The sequence below is a fragment of the Xyrauchen texanus genome, chromosome 19 (assembly GCF_025860055.1).
Source record: "Xyrauchen texanus isolate HMW12.3.18 chromosome 19, RBS_HiC_50CHRs, whole genome shotgun sequence".
Classification (NCBI taxonomy): Eukaryota; Metazoa; Chordata; class Actinopteri; order Cypriniformes; family Catostomidae; genus Xyrauchen; species Xyrauchen texanus.
The window spans coordinates 5,200,292-5,221,871 of record NC_068294.1 but is presented as its reverse complement, the minus strand read 5'-3'; the positions used below and the strand labels follow the sequence as shown (position 1 = coordinate 5,221,871).

General features: G+C 42.4%; 1 protein-coding gene across 1 annotated transcript in view; it reads left to right on the top strand.

The window, feature by feature from the left end:
• The first annotated feature begins 2,477 nt into the window (after window positions 1-2,477).
• LOC127659869 (gamma-aminobutyric acid receptor subunit alpha-4-like) overlaps window positions 2,478-21,580 on the top strand; it is a 74,672-nt gene continuing 55,569 nt past the window's right edge. Inside the window, exons 1-3 of the mRNA XM_052149829.1 lie at window positions 2,478-2,898; window positions 3,109-3,227; window positions 12,150-12,217. Coding sequence (XP_052005789.1) covers window positions 2,813-2,898; window positions 3,109-3,227; window positions 12,150-12,217 — 273 coding nt within the window. The 5' untranslated portion in view covers window positions 2,478-2,812. The remainder of the gene's footprint in view (window positions 2,899-3,108; window positions 3,228-12,149; window positions 12,218-21,580) is intronic.

The following is a 21,580-nucleotide window of genomic DNA, read 5'->3' as shown; positions in this document are numbered from 1 at the left end:
ATACCTCTGATACTTGATATTGCACATTAACTAGTACCAAAAATTATACTTTCATTCCATCACAGTGCTTAACTGTTATTCTATTGTTACATATAGCTTGTAAATCCTTGTGCCACAGGTCAGCATTGCAGTTATAATGGTATATTCTACTCCAGAGCTTTACTCTAAATTATTACCACTTAACCTATTGTTAGAAATGACTTGTAAATATGATGTTATACCTCAATTTATTTGGTATCCTGCACTTTCTTTGGTACCATATATCCTCATTGCTTGTGTTTACTGGTAATTCTTTTCATCCCAGAGCTGACCTCTTTATATTATTAACAATTATTGTAAGTGTTACAATAGTGTTTTAAAAAAAAAAGAAATTGGAAACCTTTTTCTGTTATTTATATTTCAGTGATCTGACATCTTGTTTCAATGACAGTTACTGTACTTTGAAATGTGGAAAACACCAAATGGAAATTTGTCTGGTTTGATCAATCATTACTCTTGATAAACTGCATGCTATATATATATATATATATATATATATATAAAAAAATATATATATATATATATATATATATATATATATATATATATATATATACACACACAATAAGCGGCGGCAGATCGCTCGAAAAAGCGTTTGCCTCCGACGGTCCGCCTTCGATATAACGTCGGCGAGCGGCGGCTGGCCAGCTGGCCGTCTGCGTATCGAAGGCGGTAGGAAGGCGGCTGCCGCTTTTAAAAAGCGGCTGCCGCCGGCGGACCGCCGTCAAACGTGTTTGCGATATCGCCATTCTGCCGCTTCTACTGCTGGCGGCGCACCGCCAGCGGACCGCCGACTTATTGCTATCTGGGAGTGACCAGAGCCTGCAGACACATTTATGTTTGCTGTTTACAGAGTCCACTTAGAGCTGTCACAGGGACCAGTGAGATATCTCAGGACACTTATTTCATTAACATCTTTCAGGAAGTAGGAACACTTTTTGATTGCTTTCCATTTAAAAAAAAAATCGCTTACAGCCCTTTAATGTCCATTTTGTCTTTGTTTATTTTAATTGTCCCTTTCAGCTGTCACATAAACAGATATAATGTACATATAAGCATAATTCATGTTTAAATGTATTCTACAATATTATTTTAGAAATATGTGTAATGCACTTAAAAGTAATTAACTTCATTGAAAGTCAGTAAATGTAATCGGATTACAATTTAAATTGTAATGCATTTCAAAACTTTTGAAACTAAAAAGTAATTCGATCACAGTAAATACTTTGATTAATTAGCCTGCTTTGTAATCCGATTACACCCAAGACTGGTAAATTCTGGAATTGAGAATAGCTAATAAAACTTTTCAAACAGATATTATTTGTAGTTTTTTTATTTCTTGATGCTAAATGTATCATTATCGCCTGCACCATTGGGGAGCTGTTGATGGAGGAATTCAAACAGGATTAATTATGTACCAGGAAATCCAGAATTTACATTTGCACCTTTTAGTTGCTTTCAGGCCAACATGAATTAACACCTGTCCACCAAAGTTAAACTTTACACATGGCAAGATTAGACATGAGAAATGCTGTTTAAAGAGTGCGGTAAAGTTAGTTTTATTTTTGACATTCGAGACAATACCCATTAAACTCTCACTCTCATTTTCAAGCCAAACCAACTTGGACATGCATGAATAGGTTTCTTTGCCTCAAAGCTGAATTTAAAAATATAATTGTTTCATATAAATTTGATTAGCCCTATAAATCAATTAGACAATTTAACCATTTGATATTATGACATCACAAGGCTTGTTTTTGGGAGTAAATGTGCAGTCATTTTTATATATATGAAGTTATCCCTATTAATCTATTAAACTCAATGACAGTCATGAAACCAAACTTTCAAAAACAAGCCTTGTGCTATATGAAGAATATTGTTTTAGTGTTTTACAGTTGGTTTCATGTCTCTAGGTCAAACGGTCATTGAGTTTAATGGAATTAGAATATTATAAACATTTACACTATATTTATTTGAACACATATAGAATGTAAACTCCACAAACAGAGTCTTGTGCATGAAAGAGACATTTTTAAGAACATTTCCTATTTGTTGTGATGTCATAATACCAAATGGTTAAATTGTTTAATTGATTTATAGGTCTAATAAAATGTATATGAAAGAAATACATGTTTTTTTAATTCAGATTTGTGCTCGGCAAAGAAAACCTATTCATGCTCTTCCAGATTGGTTTGGCTTGACAATGTTTTAGGCACGAAGAGTTTAATGAGTATTGTCACGATTGTCAAATATAAAACTAACTTTACCGCACTTGATTAAAGTCAGTCCATGAGCAAAGCTGACACTACATCACCAAAGTGATCCTGCGTGGAGGATGCGCAAACACTTGCAAGCATAGGCTACTTCTCTCAAGCGTTTTTCATATTTCTTACGTGTGTGTGTGTTGCGCGTCGGACACACGTCCGAATTTTGGCACGGTTAGGAACCTCAACACAGTGTGTAGGAACCCAGCGCGTCCTCCGCTCTAACAGCTCCCCTCAGCGAGACGCATGATTCCAAAGGATGCTTCACCATATGCTTCTCTCAACCGCTGAGTTCGGGGTTTGGATGTAGGCGATTTATCGGGCACGGAGAGAGTTCTGAATTTGGATGCTTCGTTGGCACGAGTTTCCTTTCTCACCAGTGATAAGAGAGTGCGGGTGATGTTGAAGCGCGTCTTGCGCGCCGCCGCTCGTTTTTCTCGATCTCTCCTCGGGACAGGACCTTTTGGCGAAGGGAAATGTGAAGAAGGCTTAAAGAATGGCATGTAAAAATGGTTTCTGCCAAGAAGGAGATGGTGACTGCGATGTACCCCACTTCTATTTCCACTCTCTTCTACTTTCTCTGTGTGACGGCTTGGTGAGTTCCAACTGGATCCGAGCGTTACGCATCGCACCCCTAGTTTTCACACTCTAGATTTAAACGCCTTGATCTTACAAACGACAAATTAATTCATTTCTGAACATTTCTGAATATGCTATATTGCAAAAAGAATACGAGTGATTTTCATTTGAGTGCGCATTGTACGGACATGTTCAAATGCTTTAGTTTGTTCTGTGTTGTTTTTAGCATAAAGAGAATATCTGGACAGATCAGAAAGGATGAGAAATTATACCCAGAGAATTTCACACGCATTCTTGACCGACTACTGGATGGATACGACAACAGACTGCGACCTGGATTTGGGGGTACGTGCCAAAATTTGCCAAAAGCACTTCATTAAGCCATTGAACGCAGTCGCTTCTTGCGCAAAGCGAGGTTTTCTCATGATGTAATGCTGTTTTACGAGAGATCGCATGCTGTTTACTCCGTGTTGCTGATTTGGTGATGGTTGGTGTCCTCTGAGAGGAGATGGTGTAAGCCAACTCCAAATGTCCTTTTGCTGCCCACTCTCTTTCTCTGCTCTCCACTTTCTATTAGATCGGTGCGTTTTGAATGTTATAACGAATTCGGTTATGTAATCAGACCGAGAAAGCCGCTTAAGGCACATTTTAAGTAGGAAGAGTACAGATGTTCTCTTTGTGTGCGTAACCGCTCAGATCTCCTGCGCTCATTGATCTGTTAAGAGAGTGAGCATCCGCGCGGCTGTTTTTAACCTGGTTTGCGCAGCTACTGTAAATGATGCTTCAGCTGGTGGTCAGCAGCGAATGCTTTCACTGTAGATTCTGTTGTACTATAGCCCAAATGATAGAGCTGTGGCCCTTGTGCAACTTCAAATCTAACCAATCAGTGTCCATAAAAAGGTTAATCGCCAAAAAAAGATATTTGCACTAAATAAAAACCCATTTGTAAAAAGTGGTAGAGTGCATTTGTTACCTAATTTAAGGTATCCCTTTCAAATGACTTTTGTTGGTGAAGTCACGTAGATTTAGTAAGGTATTCAGTTAACTTGAACAAAACCAGCTCATTTAGATGCAGACATTTAGGTTCACTGAAAAGACTATTTCAGGGTTCATTAATAACATTACCAAACATCATTACATTATAGAATGCTCAGCATCATCAAAGTGCATTTACATAATTACAAATGGCAAGAAAGTTCAATTAATATATTTTCACAACCTACAGAGTCATACATGAATATACACGAGCTACTGGTCTATAAATGGTTTATAATGTCCAATAATGATTTATTAATGTAAGTTACTATAAGGAAGAACAATAAAACATCAAGACTCGCTGCAAACATCATACTTTTCACATTCCCTTTTTGATCGTTTCAGTTTTTAACCCAAGATATAAATAATCAAATCACTGTGAATTTATATACGTAATGCTGGGATGTGATTGGAGCTCTGGGAATGGAGCGCTGTTTTTTATGTAACTTTAGTGAAGAGGCAGAGAGCACATCTCCCTGTACAGAACAGCACACCCACCTTCACATGACAAGAGCTCTCGAGCGGAGCTGGATCACACTGGAGGGGCTCCATCAGCTCTCATCTAGTTCTAGAAGGATCGCTTGAGTCGCCCTTGCCAAAGAATATAGTGCTAGCGAGATAACAGATCTAGGCCTTAGCTACCTCTGACCACTGGCCTGGTTGTTGTTGTGTGAAATAGGTTTGACAACTTGAATTTGAGGAGATGCACTTTTGGCTTTTGTGTAGTAAAGGTGAAGTGTGCCATTTAAATATATATATATATATATATATATATATATATATATTTAAATACGTTCTCCTATCGCGGCGTAATATGCAGAGACTCTAAGCCATTTGTAGGTTGATTTTCCCAAAAAGTGTCAACACTTTGTTGTTCTATCAAAACATCGGGTGACCAATCCAACTTGGCAACACTGTTAAAGGGATAGTTCACCCAAAATCAGTTCACCTCTCATTTACTGCCATCCAAGATCTGTGTATGACGTTCTGTCTTCTTCAGACCACAAATGAAGATTTCTGGAAGAATATTTCAGCTCTGTAGGTCCATACAATTCATGTGAATGGGTGCAACATTTTTGACACTCCAAAAAGCACATACAGGTAGCATGAAAGTAATCCATATGACTCAAGTGTTTAAATCAACATCTTCAGAAGTGATATGATAGGTGTGGGTGAGAAACAGATCAATATTTAAGTACATTTTTGCTAAAAAGTCTTCTCCCTGCCCAGTAGGTGGTGATATGCAGGATGAATGTGAATCACCATAAACACAAGAAGAAGAATGTGAGATTAGTGGAGATTGACTAAGGAGGGAAACATTTACTAAAATATAGATCTGTTTCTCACCTACACATATCAAATCGCTTCTAAAGACATTGATTTAACCACTGGAGATTTATGGATTACTTTTATGCTGACATATTTGATTTTTGGAGCTTGAAAATGTTGGCACCCATTCACGTGCATTGTATGGACCAACAGAGCTGAGATACTCTTATAAAAATCTTCATTTGTGTTCTGCAGAAGAAAGAAAGTCAAACACATCTGGAATGGCATGAGGGTGAGTAAATGATGAGAGAATTTTCATTTTTGGGTGAATTATCCCTTTAATGTTCCTGTCAATGACATGAAGCAGAACTATTAGTTTGTCGACCAATAGCATTCAACCATTAGCAGAAGTTACGATAGTGGTGGAGAAATTACACACTTTAAAGAAATAGTTCATGCAAAAATGACATTTCTGTAATTATTTACTCCTCTTGAGTTGTTCATGTTTCTGTGGAATACAAAAGGAGACATTTTGAAAAATCTTTATGCAGCTCCTTTACATAACATTCAAGTTCGAAATTTGAATATTTGTCAAATTTAAGATAAAAAAATGCCAACACACTCTCACGGCAAAATCACCAGGATTCTTACGACTTTTCTAAATTTTGCTAATTCGTAGGATATCGTTTGACTGCACTCATTTGAATTCTTATGACTTTCGCTACAGCCAATGATGTCGCTGGACATTGTTTCCAACTAATACGCCACAATTACTTGCTTCGGTCAAACACATCAGCTTCCTATTATGTTTTAACACTCACCTGGTGTGGGAATTGAAGATCGAATTTATATCCATTTGGCGTTGACACCTTGATGTGGCCAAGTGTAAATGGAATGAGCTTTTTCAATCATATAGCAATCCGTTCAGTAAAAATGCATGAAGTGGCCAGGTGTAAACAGGCCCTTTGTGTCCATCTGCGCTCTTTTTCTATTGCTTTTCTCATCAAGCTGTTTACATTTACACATTTTGATAGACGCTTTTATCCAAAGCGACTTACAGTGCACAATCCCCCCAGAGCAACCCAGAGTTAAGTGCCTTGCTCAAGGACACAATGGTGGTGGCTGTGGGGATCAAACCAGCAACCTTCTGATTACCAGTTCTGTGCTTTAGACCACTACGCCACCACATTAGAGCAGTGTATGCTAGCTTTGCTTTTAACTGTCTCATGCAGGAGCGCCACATTTCAAGACAACTGCGTTCTGTTTTGTGATATTTTTGCATTGAGTTTTAAACGCTAAGTCAAGTTGAAAGGACTTCAATTTGGAAAAGCATGTCTCGAGGTCCCCGCATTCTCATTGAGTCTGATCTGCAATATCACTTCACAACCAAGTTCAACCAAATGCCTCTACTACCTGGGAATATTACTACCTTGCATACAACTGTAATTGATGGAAAACAACATATATATATATTTAAAAAAAAAATATTCAGTATATATATATATATATATATAAGACTTAAAGTCATCATTGTGTAATTGTAAATTATGTATAAAAATAAATAACTAAATAGTTAAATAATGATTGAATTTAGAACCCCAGTGAGCAAGCTGTAGGCGACTGTGGCAAGGAACACAAAACTCCATAAGATGTTGATTAATGGAGAAAAATAACCTTGGGAGAAACCAGACTCACTGTGGGGGCCAGTTCCCCTCTGACTAACATCATGAATATAATGCCAACATCATATATATATATATATATATTCCATGTATTCCAACTGTAATTGAAAAACATATACAAATTATGGTAAAATATACAGTGTATATATACTGTACATCGATCAGCCACAACATTAAAACAACCTGCTTAATATTGTGTAGGTCCCCCTCGTGCCACCAAAAAAGCGCCAACCCACATCTCAGAATAGCACAGATAATATTCTTCTCAGCTCAATTGTACAGAGTGATTATCTGAGTTACTGTAGCCTTTATCAGTTTAAACCAGTCTGGCCATTCTCCGTTGACCTCTCTCATCAACAAGACATTTCCATTCTCAGAACTGCCGCTCACTGGAAGTTTTTTGTTTTTGGCACCATTCAGAGTAAATTCTAGATACTGTTGTGTGTGAAAATCCCAGGAGATCAGCAGATACAGAAATAATTAAACTAGCCCATCTGGCACCAACAATCATGACACAATCCAAGTCACTGAGATCACATTTTTCCCCAGTCTGATGGTTGATGTGAACATTAACTGAAGCTCCTGACCCATATCTGAATGATTTTATGCACTGTTTCCACACGATTGGCTGATTAGATAATCACATATATGAATGTTGTTGCCAGACGGGGTGTTGAGAGCAAATTATTAGAGAGGGGGGGGTTAGGTTACAGTCATAATAAGTCCCCCTTTGCATTAAAACGTTTATCTAGACTTGGACCATATCAGTTGTTCTCAATTACATGGGTTGGTGTGCAGTTGTACCTCAGTTCATCTGATTTTTGAAGTCTAGCGACACATTTGAAGTATCTGGTTTAGCAGCTTCAAATACACAGGCAGAGGCTATTATATTATTGGTAATATTACCCTAAATATTACCCTGGTAATATTCTTCTAAAAATCTTCATTTGAGTTCTGCAGAAGAAAGAATGTCACACACATCTGGGTGACATTCAAATATTCCAATCTTGTGTTCCACAGAAAAATAACCTCATATGGATTTAAAACATGATGGTGTGAAAAAATAAATAATAACAGTTTTTGTTTCTGGGTAGTGCTATTTCCTAATTGCTTATGCCTCAAAAGTATAGAAAAGTGTTATTATTCCCCACAAAATTAGCTTTTGTGACCAGGACAGTGATATTTTGAAAATGACCTATTTCCAATAAGTAAACGGGTGAATTTTCATTCACATAAAGTCAGAAAAAAACAATATATGAATCCAAATTAACGTGTATTTATACTATACTAAAGTAATACAAAAAGGACTACAAAAGATTTAGAAGGGAGTAGTTTTTTAAAATATATGATTGTACTGTAAATTACTTTCATGAATCAGCCCCCAAATGTTGTCTTCTATCATGTTCTGGTTATACTGTCCTTGGTAGCGGCGTTCAAAGTCCAGTATATCCTGATGGAAGCGCTCGCCTTGCTCCTCCGAGTACACTCCCATGTTCTCCTTGAATTTATCAAGATGAGCATCAAGGATATGAACTCTGAGGGACATCCTACAGCCCATTGTGCCATAGTTCTTCACCAGAGTCTCAACCAGCTCCACATAGTTTTCAGCCTTGTGATTGCCCAGGAAGCCCCGAACCTTCCTGGGGAATTCATTGTACTCCAGGATCTTCTTTATCTGTGGTCCGACGAATACTCTGGCTTTGAACTTTGCCTCAGACAGCTTAGGGAAGAAGTCTTGGAGGTACTTGAAGGCTGCTGACTCCTTTTCTAGAGCACTGGAAAATTGTTTCATAAGGCCCAATTTGATGTGCGGTGGTGGCAACGGCACCTTCCGGGGGTCCAACAGTGGCTCCCACTTGACATTGATTCTCCCCACAGAGAACTTGGTCCCTGCTGTCCCAAAGGTGAAGATAGCAGGTAAACTTGGTAAAACTGCCTTGGAGACCCATCAGGAATGCCACCATTTTGAGGTCTCCTATGACCTCCCAGCTGTACTCATCATACTTCAAGGTGTCCAGCAAGGTCTTGATATGTATCCACTTAGGCAGCTGGAACTAAACTGAACTGGTGGGCTTAAGGCCCCTGTATGTATACTACTATTTATACTACTGGAAAGTTCTAGAAGTTACTCCAAGTTTTCTATCTATCTGAATCTATCTAGAATGTTCTGGAAAATAGGTCAATTTCAAAATATCACTGTCCTGGTCACAAAAGCAAAGTTTGTGGTGAATAATAGCCATTTTCTATACTTTTGAGGCATAAGCAATTAGGAAATAACACTTAATACCCAGGAACCAAAAACAAATTGTTACACTGTGTAATAATTCAGAGTGAACTATTCCTGTAACATTTTTGATTGAGCTCAAAGTAAAATTTACTGCTATGATGTTGCCCTTTCATACTGTTGCTCAAGAGACAAACTCAAAATACTGAAGTGAGAACTATATTAAGAATTAACTTTTAGACTTTTACTAAGGTGAAATAAACATAGGCTCAAGTGAGACAATTGTTGACATACAGTGAGAGTATAGAGCTAAAAAATTAAAGAGATAGCGTATATTTGATCATTTGGTCTAAGAAAAGTTTGATGAGAAATGTTTGTGTTCATTCAGTGTTGATATCTCTTACTTTGGTATGTTGACAAATCTGATAAATTGAGATATTGTTGAGATCTGAAACCCTAGAGAAGACACATGTGAGATTACTAGTTCTAGAAGAGAAATTCAAGAGATCTCACATGTGATGGGGCTGTGCACTGTACCTGTACTGGGAGATTTATCCTGTCTTTCATATTTCTGTCTATGGCTGTCAACTATGAAATATGCTTTGAGTGTCTTTTAAATGACAGATAATCCATTTTCTTTGAGTTTGACCGAAGGTACTTCACTCCTGAGTGATTAACTCCAGCATTCATCAGAAAGTGTTGAAAACATTTGGAGTTCAAAATTCATGAGTTCAACCAATGAGACGCTTCAGTGATTAATCATATGATTTAGAGTTTTTAATGCTTAAAGTTACTGTAAACGATTTTAGCCATTCTAACTTCCACAAGACTGAGCCGCTGATTTAGCCACGCCCCCTCGTTCTAAAACACTGCACAGATACCGTTGAGACGGACACAAAGCATGTTCCCACGGTTGTAGATAAAGTAGCAAAACTCGAGAGCTTTGGATTTCAGAACTTGTGCAATAAATATTTGTACTCGTAAGTTGAAATTTACAGAACAAAATTTCTAAAATAAAAATATTAAGTTGAATGTTGCAATCTTCACTCACAGACAATAGTTCAAAGCTTGTGTTTTAAATTCGCAATTGCAGACATGTAGTTACAAATGTGTAAAATGACATTGACATAAATACAACTACAGACACAAACTTGAACTTTTGTACTTTAATTCATTTTCGCAGCACAACCACAAATCGGCACTTACAAACTCTAAAATCTGCCACTGCAACTTCAAATCTTCCCGTCTTCACTTTTGCAAAAAAAACTGTTCACTTGTGCACAGGTAAAAACCTGAAGCATGAGAGTAAGACCAGTGTTTGGCGGAGGAGGGGGAGAGGCCAATGAAGTAATCTTATTGGTTGATGTCTAGCCAATGAATGCCACCGGTGTAAATCGTGTTAACTGGGGATATGCGTGTGCATTTGAATAATTTCAGCTTTTTCAGCAGATTCCTTCAATGTAAACTGCCAAGGAGCAAAGAAAAGACGTTTTGCACATTAAAAAAACAAAAAAATTTGGCAACATTATTAACCCGCTGTATTTCATTGATGTCTTTTTTAAAGGTTTCACAGGGTGTAACGTGGGACATTGGTTTGAATGGGAACTGGCGATTACACTTGTCAGAGCTGTGACTCGCAAGTGGAATTATTTTATTTGCAAAATTAAAGCATCATAAGCTGACATGTGTCAATAATATACTGTCAATTGCCTTAAATTTGTTATAATAAATAATAATATGAACCTGAAAATCAACGAAGTGGCAGTTCAAATGAAGCTTGAAGCTTGATTTAAAAAAAATTATTACATTTGAAAAGTTTTTACTTTGGTGCTGTAAATGTAAATTTCAACTTACGAGTACAAATATTTATTGAAAAAGTTCTCAAATCTAAATATGCAAGCTCTCGGGTTTTGCTACTGATTTATCTTCATAAAAATTGCACCCTCAACCAGGGCCGTAGCTAGTAAGGTGAAAGGTGGCCCAAAGGTCCAGGGGGCTCCACAACTAATTCTAAACTGTATTGATTTAATAGGAAAGGGGCCCAGCGCAATATACAGTCAGGGGGCCCAGATTATCTTGCTATGGGCCTCCACTCAGACTGACAAATTATAAATCAGAATATGGCATTAAAGGCACAGGTATACTTAATTTTTCCACATTGTGGATTAGGTCAGTCGGCCATGTTGCCTCTCTGAGTATACTTTTCTGACCACAATCGAACTGGAACACGTTCGACTCATGCACACTACAACTGCTTTGTGACACTCTTTTAGTAGTCAATGGCCAGTGCATGCGCAGGCGACACTTACAGACGAAGACCACGTCCGCTGGTCAAGAAAATCTTGGTGGTGCGCATTCAGGCCACGCAGCTGTGCTGATTACGAAATGTGCATAACACATACTGAGCGATCAGCAATGTGGACACCTGAAGTATTCTTTGGCCTCAATAATTCACTGCAATGACAACACTATGAGACCGCACAAAATGATTGACAGGCAGAAAGAAAAGCGGACACATTTTTTTAGCTGTTTACAGACTCTAGAGCTATCACAGAGACAGGTGGGATATCTCAGGACACTTATTTCATTAACATCTTTTAGGGAGTAGAACATTTGTTGTACACCTTTTCATTAAAAATCTCTTACAGCACCTTTAAGCATCTTAATTAATGAATTAGGTTTTTTTATTTAAAAAAATGTCTCTCTCTCTTTAAGAAAGCTTATTGAGAAATGGTTGAGGTAAAGTTAAATTCAGCGTGAAATAACGATTTACCCCATTTTCTTTCCTGGTGTTTTTTGTGCATGGATAATCAGCCCACATTATTCCAATTTATTCTGGTATAAAAGGTTTTACAACTCAATACATACCTAAATATCCTGTCTCTGAAACTGGTCACACTAGGGAAGCAAAACAGCTTGCAAATAAAGCAAAAATTGCTGTCAATTCTATGAAATGGAAAGGTTTCTTTCAGATCTATTGGTGGTCATAAGATGATTATGGTTATAGTTTAATGCTGAAATGGTGTGGGGATGCTAACAGTTCTTCTCTATGTCCAGGTCCAGTGACAGAAGTGAAGACGGATATTTACGTTACAAGTTTTGGGCCAGTGTCCGATGTAGAGATGGTGAGTGATTTGTCTATGATATATTTGTAATTGTGTGCTAACAGGTTGGATTGTGTTGATGTTGAGAGCGTGTATGTGAAGACATGTATATGTGGGATGTTACAGTAGGTGTAGAGGAGCAGCTGTTATGTAAGATGTCATATTCATCCACTGAGATATTTCAAATATATTTATAAAATCAGGAAGCATGCCATTTAGATTAATGCCAGGATCTGTTACTTGCTTAGTCAGAGTGAATCAAATACTGTGAGGTACAGTTTGGTTATTGAGTCAACAATTTTGGCATGGATATTCCCCTGGGAACAATGAAGGCTTTAGCACTTTGCTCTAGAGCATAACTGTGACCAACTCTCCAGTGTATTACTGTAATGAAGACTCAGGTTGGTTTGGATCCATATGCAGCTTTATTAGAACAGTAAACTCAGGTCGTACAGGCAATGGTCTGGGACAGGCAAACAGAGTGAGGCAGAGAGGCAGAGGCGTAAACAGGGACAGGCTAATGATCAGGGCGGGCAGCAAACAGTCGTGGTACAAGGCAGGCTAGAGTAACTGGGCAGGTGGCTAACAAACTGGAATGGGGAATAGCTAGGTCGGTACACGGATAAACTAGAGAGGTAACTAATGATGCTTGGAAATGTCGCCGGGGCTAAACAAGACTTCGCAAGGAGGGAACAAACAGACGTGATTAAATAGAGTGAGGTAATAAGCAACAGCTGGGGTGAGTAATCAGTATTCGGGTGAATGCGATCTCCGGAGGCTCGAGGAGGAGGCGCCTTCACCCGTGTTCGTGACAGAGCCCCCCCTCCTGTGAGTGGCTCCTGACACGAAGATGCGACCCGCGCCGAGGTCTCCCCCGAGGTCGAGGGGCCGGTCTCTCCGGGTTGGTCCGATGGTACTCTGTAATGAGGTTAGGGTCGAGGATGTCGTTGGTGCTGACCCAGGACCTTTCTTCCGGGCCGTACCCCTCCCAGTCAACCAGGTACTGCATCTGACCTCGGTGGCGCCTGGAGTCGAGCAGCCTTCGCACCAGGAAGGCCTCCTCGCCGCCCACGATCAGGGGAGGGGGTCTGAGAGTGGCCTCCTCTTCGGCCCCCGGGTCGTCGGCCGGTTTCAGTAGGGAGACATGAAAAGAGGGAGAGATTCGGTAATTAGTGGGGAGATTGAGACGGAAAGTAACAGGGTTAATCTTTCTAAGGATTTTAAAGGGGCCAACATACCTAGGGCTGAGCTTTCTGCAAGGCTGGCGGAGGCGGAGGCAGAGGTCTCGGGTGGAGAGCCAAACCCATTGGCCTGGGGCGTATTCGGGTCCGGGACGGCGGTGACGGTCTGCTTGCGACTTAGTGCAGTCCACGGCCCGCTGTAAGTGGACGTGGGCCTGGTCCCATACTGCCTCGCTGCGCTGCAGCCAGTCGTTAACGGCGGGGACTTCCGAGGGTTCTCCGGACCAAGGGAAGAGAGGGGGCTGGTACCCCAGGATGCATTGGAAGGGGGTCAGTTTGGTGGATGGTTTGAGTAAGGAGTTCTGGGCGTACTCGGCCCATGGAAGGAATTACTCCAGTCCGACTGGTTGTGGTGACAGTACGTGCGCAAGAACCTGACAATTTCTTGGTTTAGTCTCTCCGTTTGTCCATTGGACTGGGGGTGGTAACCGGAGGTGAGGCAGAGGTTGACGTTCAGGAGACGGCAGAAAGCCTTCCAGACCCTGGAGGTGAACTGGGTCCCCCGGTCCGAGACAATCTCTTCGGGCAGACCGTAGAAGCGGAACACGTACTGGAACAGGTGTTCGGCGGTTTCGAGGGCAGTGGGTAGCTTGGGTAGAGGTATCAAGCGGCAAGCCTTGGAGAACCGATCTATGACCGTGAGGATGGTGGTGTGCCCATGGGAGTTGGGTAGGTCGGTTACGAAGTCCACGGCGACATGTGACCAAGGACGATGTGGAATGGGGAGAGGTTGGAGCAGGCCGGCCGGTGGTTGTTTAGGGGACTTCGCTAGGTTGCAGGCTGAGCACCTCTTGACGAAGTCAGCAGTATCCTCGGGTAGGGTCCCCCACCAGAAGCGGTTACTCAGGAGACGGGTGGTAGCTGTGATTCCGGGGTGGCCGGAACTTGAGGAGTCATGCACCCAGCTGAGTACCCTCTCCCGGAGGCTGGGGGGTATGAAGGTCCGACCCGCAGGGCACTCAGGAGGAGGTGGGACTGAGACTTGAGCCTGGGAGATGTCTGACATGAGGTCCCACTGGACGGGAGCTAGGAAGAGCGCGGGCAAGACGATGGGTTCGGCTGTGAGGTTTTGGACTGTGGTCTCGTGTTGACGTGAGAGGGAGTCGGCCTTGGTGTTCTTGGAACCCGGGAGGTAGGAGATGTTGAAGTCAAAGCGGGTGAAGAACAGGGCCCATCGGGCCTGTCTGGGGTTGAGCCTCTTGGCGGAGCGGAGGTACTCAAGATTTCGGTGGTCCGTCAAGACCTGGAATGGTTGCCTGGCCCCCTCCAGCCAGTGACGCCATTCCTCCAGGGCTGCTTTTATGGCCAGAAGCTCCCGGTTACCGACGTCATAATTTTGCTCGGCGGGAGTGAGTTTGCGGGAGTAGTAGGCACAGGGAAACAGCTTAGGTGGGTTTCCTTGGCGCTGGGAGAGGATGGCTCCAATTCCAGTGTTCGAGGCGTCCACCTCTACCACGAAGGGGAGGTCTGGATTGGGGTGGTGCAGGAAGGGCGCAGTGGTGAAGCGTGCTTTGAGTTGGGCTAAGGCCTGGAGGGCTTCAGCCGGCCAGTGGAGCTTGTTTCCACCTTTCTTCAGCATGGCGGTAAGAGGGGAAGCAACTGTGCTGAAGTTGCGGATGAACCGGCGGTAGAAATTCGCGAACCCCAGGAAGCGTTGGAGCTTCTTCACCGTGGCGGGCTGAGGCCATTCCAGGATGGCTCGTACCTTGCGGTCATCCATGGCCACTCCGTCTGGGCTGATGACGTACCCCAGGAAGGCTACTGACTTCAGGTGGAACTCACACTTCTCGGCCTTGGCGTACAACTGGTGCTGGATCAGGCGTTTGAGGACGGTTCGGACATGTGTGATGTGTTCCTCAAGGGAGTCAGAGTAGATCAGAATGTCGTCGATGTAAACGATTAGATAACGGTTGAGCAGGTCTCTGAACACATCATTGACGAAGGACTGGAACACCGAGGGACTGTTAGACAAACCAAATGGCATCACCATATATTCATAATGGCCGCAGGTGGTGGAAAAGACGGTCTTTCACTCGTCTCCCTCCCGAATACGCACCAGGTTATAGGCGGAGCGCAGGTCCAGCTTGGTGTAAATCTTTGCGCTCCTTAATTGCTCCAGAGCAGCGGGCATGAGTGGCAGGGGGTATCTGAATTTTATGGTGACGTCATTGAGGCCGCGGTAGTCGATGCACAGGCGAAGGGAGCCGTCCTTCTTGCCCACGAAGAAGAATCCGGCAGCTGCCGGGGACGTGGAGTGCCGGATGAACCCCTTGGCCAGCTCCTCCTCGATGTAAGACTTCATGGCTAAGGATTCGGGTTCTGACAGGGGAAAGACTCGGCCTAGGGGTGGTGTGGCTCCCGGCTTGAGTTCGATGGCACAAACGCTAGGTCGGTGGGGTGGAAGTAGGGAGGCCTTGGCCTTGCTGAAGGCCTCGCTCAGGTCAGCGTACATGGTGGGTATCTGAGCGGAGTCATCAGGAGCCTTCTGGACGTTGGTGGTTCCCACGGTTAAGGGGTGGACTGTTTTCAGACACCTCGCCGAGCAGTCAGTGCCCCACTGTGTGATTTGACTGTGCCGCCAGGAGATTCGTGGGTCGTGAAGACGGAGCCAGGGGAGGCCGAGGATTACCGGGTGGTGAGGGGAGGTGACGAGGTGCAGACGGATGGTCTCGGTGTGCAGCACTCCTACCTGCAGGCGGATGTCGGTAGTGGTGTTGCTCACTTGACCGGTACCCAGGGGCCGTCCGTCTAGGGCCGCCACTGCCAAGGGAGGTTCACACACAGTCAGGGGAATACCATGTTGCTTACAAAAGTTCTCATCAATGAAATTACCAGCCGCACCAGAATCGATCATAGCATGGACATTTAAGCTATATGATCGGTAGCAGAGGGAAATGGGAACTTTCAGGCTGGAACTGGTTAGGGTGGAAGAAAGGAACAAACTCACCCCTGGTTGTTGTCGCTCAGGCGGACGCGTCGGGCAGTTGGAGCGGATATGCCCGGCCTGGCCACAGTAGAGGCAGAGGCGGTTGGAGAGGCGGCGTTCTTTCTCCTCCGGAGTGAGGTGGGCACGGTCTAACTGCATGGATTCAGGAGCCGCTTGGCGCTGGGGTGCCGGAGCGGGCTGCGGGAGCCACCTAGGTGGTTGTCGGGAGCGGATGAGGTTGTCGACATGGATAGCCAACGAGATGAACTGCTCCAAAGTGGTCCCCTCATCGCGACACGCCAGCTCAGACTGCAGATCCGTGCTCAGCCCCTGACGGAAGAGGAGTTTTAGGGTGCACTCAAGCCAGCCGGTTTGCGTTGCAAGGGTGCGGAAGGTGAGAGCGTAATCCGCCGCTGTGCGATTTCCCTGGCAGAGAGCCAGGAGTTGCTCACCAGCGCTCTTGCCACATTCAGGGTGATCAAAGTCGTCGATCAGTTTCTGCATGAACGAGTCAAAGGAAAATTGTGTGAAGCCCTGATTGTGCCAAACCGTGGTCGCCCAGTCGAGAGCGCGGCCCGTCAGAACGGAGCTGACGAAGAGAATCTTGCTCTGATCGGTCGGGTATATCGTCGGTTGTTGCGCGAGAAAAATAGAGCACTGCATTACGAAGCCTCTGCACTTAGAGGGTGTACCGTCGAATTTTTCCGGGAAGGCGAGTCGTGGGCTGGCAGCTGCTTGGGGAAGTGAATCGCCGGCTGACGCTTGGCTAGCCTGAGGAACCGCGGGTGCGGTCGCGGAAGCCGGCGCTGGTTGGAGTGCTGCCTGCACGGTGCGCATTATCTCCTCGATGGCTGAAGCGAGGCGCCCGAGCTGGAGCTGTTGCATGGAGAGCTGGTTCGCCTGCGCCGAGAGTTCCTCCGACAGGCGGGTGATCACCGCTGGATCGAGGGGCGGCGAAGTCTTCTGTAATGAAGACTCAGGTTGGTTTGGATCCATATGCGGCTTTATTAGAACAGTAAACAGGGACAGGCTAATGATCAGGGCGGGCAGCAAACAGTCGTGGTACAAGGCAGGCTAGAGTAACTGGGCAGGTGGCTAACAAACTGGAACGGGGAATAGCTAGGTCGGTACATGGATAAACTAGAGAGGTAACTAATGATGCTTGGAAATGTCGCCGGGGCTAAACAAGACTTCGCAAGGAGGGAACAAACAGACGTGATTAAATAGAGTGAGGTAATAAGCAACAGCTGGGGTGAGTAATCAGTATTCGGGTGAATGCGATCTCCGGAGGCTCGAGGAGGAGGCGCCTTCACCCGTGTTCGTGACAATTACAATGTTAACACTACTCTCATTTAAATTTTACAAGGTATATAGTTCATCCAAATACGTTGACTGTCATTTTTTGTCTTCGTGAAACATAAAAGAAGATATTTTGCAGAATGAACTGATGGCTCTTTCCATACAATGAAAGTCACGCTCTGAATCCAAATGTTCCTCTCTGTCTTAGCTCTCAGATTTCATTAGTGCTATCATACTTTAAAATAGGTTGTGTCAAGATATAAGTGTTAAATCATAATACTTAATATTTCATGACCCCAAAACTAACAAAAACAAAAATAAATATAGCTGCGAACAGCAATCATGGGCCCAAGCACCATGGGTCCATTTCCACTCAGTGGCTTTCTGAAAACAATGCATGTTGGACACAGCAACAACACAACATTAATGTAAACTTGGACCCTAATCATACAATGACTAATAGATATATGCTACCATTCCAGTTTGACTACAACTTCACAAATTTTCCATCAGCAGTGTCTAAACAATTTAATAAATTTGGGTAAATATAAGATAACTTTTTCAAAGTCTGTTGTAAGTGCCACACTTCCTGCTGCCAGTTGGTGGCACTATGACCGTGACTCACAATATCCACATCCATGTGATTAGCCTCCAAGAAAAAACATACAACTCAATTTTAATCTAAATCACACAATGCACGCAGAAGATATGAGACACTTCCCGTTTCCCTATTTTTCCATTCATTTAGTGAATTGCCATGGAAACACCATTTTATATTTAAGAACTTTGCATAATGTTGTCTAAAAGTGGTGACAATCTCATGAATCACCATTCAGAGAATCAATCTATCTATCTATACATTTTAAATTGTAATTTTACATTTTTGCTAACTGATTCATTTGACATTTTTGCTATAATTTGCTATAATTATTTATTGAAAAAAAAAAACCCCATTAGATTATATTTGAATGAAGTTATTTACCATTTTATTTGTCCAAAAAATGTCTGTTAATTAAATTAACAAATGCAGTTCATGGCATTAGGTGTTAAGATAATTAATATGAGCACTGAAGACATTTAAATTTGTAATTTCATTGCAATTCTCTTGTTGCATTTTTTTCTGTGTGCACTGTCAAAATAAATGTAGTACATTAAAAGAATGCATTGTTATTCATATGCACAACAGTTTAAATAGCCTCTAAATTAATGTCGGGCAAATGATTACATATATTAGTTTAGAATACTGCATGTTCGCCCATAGAATAATTATTCAAAGCATAAATTATCAACTGGTTACCAACAAACAACTTTTTGTTATGGTTCCGACATTTGTGCCAGCTCATTCTGTTGTTTGTATTTCTCTCTCCCTCATGTCTCACAGGTGGAGCTCCCAGGTTCTCGGGGAGATGCATATTACATCTGCTTCACACTGATTGCACTCCCTGATTATTCCTTGTGTGTCGCCTCATTATTGTGCTCTCTTGTGAAGTTGCGCTTGTGTGTCTGTTGGTTGCCCCTCTGTAGAGGTGCGGTTACCTTGCTGTTTGCTGTCCCCCTCCCCAGTTCTGTGCCCAGTTCATGTGGAGGAGGATTCCTCTGTCTCTGCCCGCGTCTTGGGAACAATATCATCTGGGCTTTGCATCGCAACAAACCAGCTTCAAGGGACACTCTTCGGATTGTTTCTGACTTCCACAAAGAACACACTTATAAGAACATGCTCTTCACTAGCCCATTGTGGCTGTCTGGATTTCAGCCTTCTTCAGCCGGCGCCATGTGCGTCTTATCACATCTCTGCTATATTTTATGCATTTTGCAGACACTTTTATCCAAAGCGACTTACAGTGCACTTATTACAGGGACAATCCCCCCGGAGCAACTTGGATTAAGTGTCTTGCTCAAGGACACAATGGTGGTGGCTGTGGGGATCGAACCAGCGACCTTCTGATTACCAGTTATGTGCTTTGGTCCACTACGCCACCACCATCTCTGCTTTTGGGTCCTTTGTACCGCCCGTGACACTATTGAACCACGACCTTGCCACAATGTTGTCATGATGGACTGGCACTGCTCCAAAGTTACGTTGTGGTAACGTATACAGGAATTTAACTTTTCTGGTTGCCACAACGTAAACAGTTACATTTCTACAACTAAAGTTTGGTCATCAAATTACAGTGTAGTTAGGAAATGGCCACGTAATTTGGTTAGCTGGAATTACAAAATTGCAAAATTTTGAGAAAAGCAGCATCAAATTCAGCTATGCAATTTGCTGCATTTTTTAGGATTGTTTTGAAATTTCAATTCAGTTTGAATATTAGCTAATATATAGGACTATGCAATTATACAAACACCGTCAACACAAGTCGTGCCAGCTTCTAGCAGAATTAAAACTAATAAATGTATTCAGAGCTGAATACTGTGACTGTTCACTTGTTGAAAAAACTACATTTTCTGATAAATTATTTCACGGCTCCCAAAATCCATCTTTGTTAAATACAAAGAATGGCATTTGTTATGATGTTTCTTTTAACAGCACACATCAGCACAAACGAACGACACCGGTTCGGAGCGTTTTGACCACATGGGGTGGAGAGTGACTTCACTGCTCCCGAATACAAGCTATTATTTCTAAGATACAAATGTTTTTATTTTGCTAGCCATCATAAACAGACCTTTGTTATTCTTTTGATAAACACAGTTAACTGAAGAACGTAGTTACACATACTTCGAACTATTGTTCCTCGGTGTTGCCACAGTGTCGTAATTACAGACTGGCACCAGTCCAAAGTTACGGTGTGTCTATACCATAGACTGTAAAAAAAGATGGACGATGCACCTTCGCTCTTTTCCATTGGTGAGAACTGAAGCCGCCAGTGTCCCGATATGGCGCTGACATCTTGGGACTTGAGTCTGCGCAGTTGCGATTCCGGGACCAGACCTGCACAGCAGTGAGCAGGAAGTAAAGCCGTGAAATCAAGGCCCCGCCCTCGCTCTCGCTGAATCAATCGCAAGGACATGCCCCTGTACTTTTGACTTTTGACTTATGACGGTGTGAAATAATTAATTATAGAAATGTAGATATTAAATTTAAAGCTCCAATCTCCTCAGTCCTCCGAAGATCCCGAAAAAAAGTCAGTTGGTGCTTCAGTGACTACTTCGCTCAGAGAACCTGTCAATCACAGCTGTCAATCATGATGTCACAGCACTGTTTTTATAGCATCAAATAACTAAAAACAAACTTATTTTGAAAACAAACACTTGAAATGACATCAGCGTGATAGAAACTACAATAAATGACAGAAAATATCTTTGGAAAAAAGATATGTGAAGTGTAATTTAATTGTTTAGTTGGTCTCACGTCCCGTTGAATAACATGGGGAGGCGGGGTTTATGACCTATACTAGGACCAGTCACCGTGGGGCGATCGAGACGTTTTGGCTTCAAATTTGAGGGCTTGTGCGGCACACTTGGTCTGTACGAATATAGGAATTTCACTTTTCCGGGTGTCACAACATAATCAAATACATTGCCACAATGAAAGTTTGGTCATCAAATTACAGTGCAGTAAAAAAGAAAGTGTATCTAAGGTTAAAATAGATGTGCAATAAATCTGTAAATAATCTGCACCTATATAGCACCTTTTTAACCTTAGCGGTATTCCAAGCGTTTTACACTAAGTCTCATTCACCCATTCACACACTTCAGGTTCGGTGTCTTCCCCAAGGACACTTCGGCACATGGAGTCATGTTGGCCGGGAATCAAACCACCAACCCTGTGATTAGTGGACAACCCACTCTACCACCTGAGCCACAGCCCCACAATAGCAAACTATAACATCCATCTACAATATTTACATTTTCTTATATTTAAATCTGATGTATGTCCATATAGGAACAAATACAATTAGAGTTCATATATTT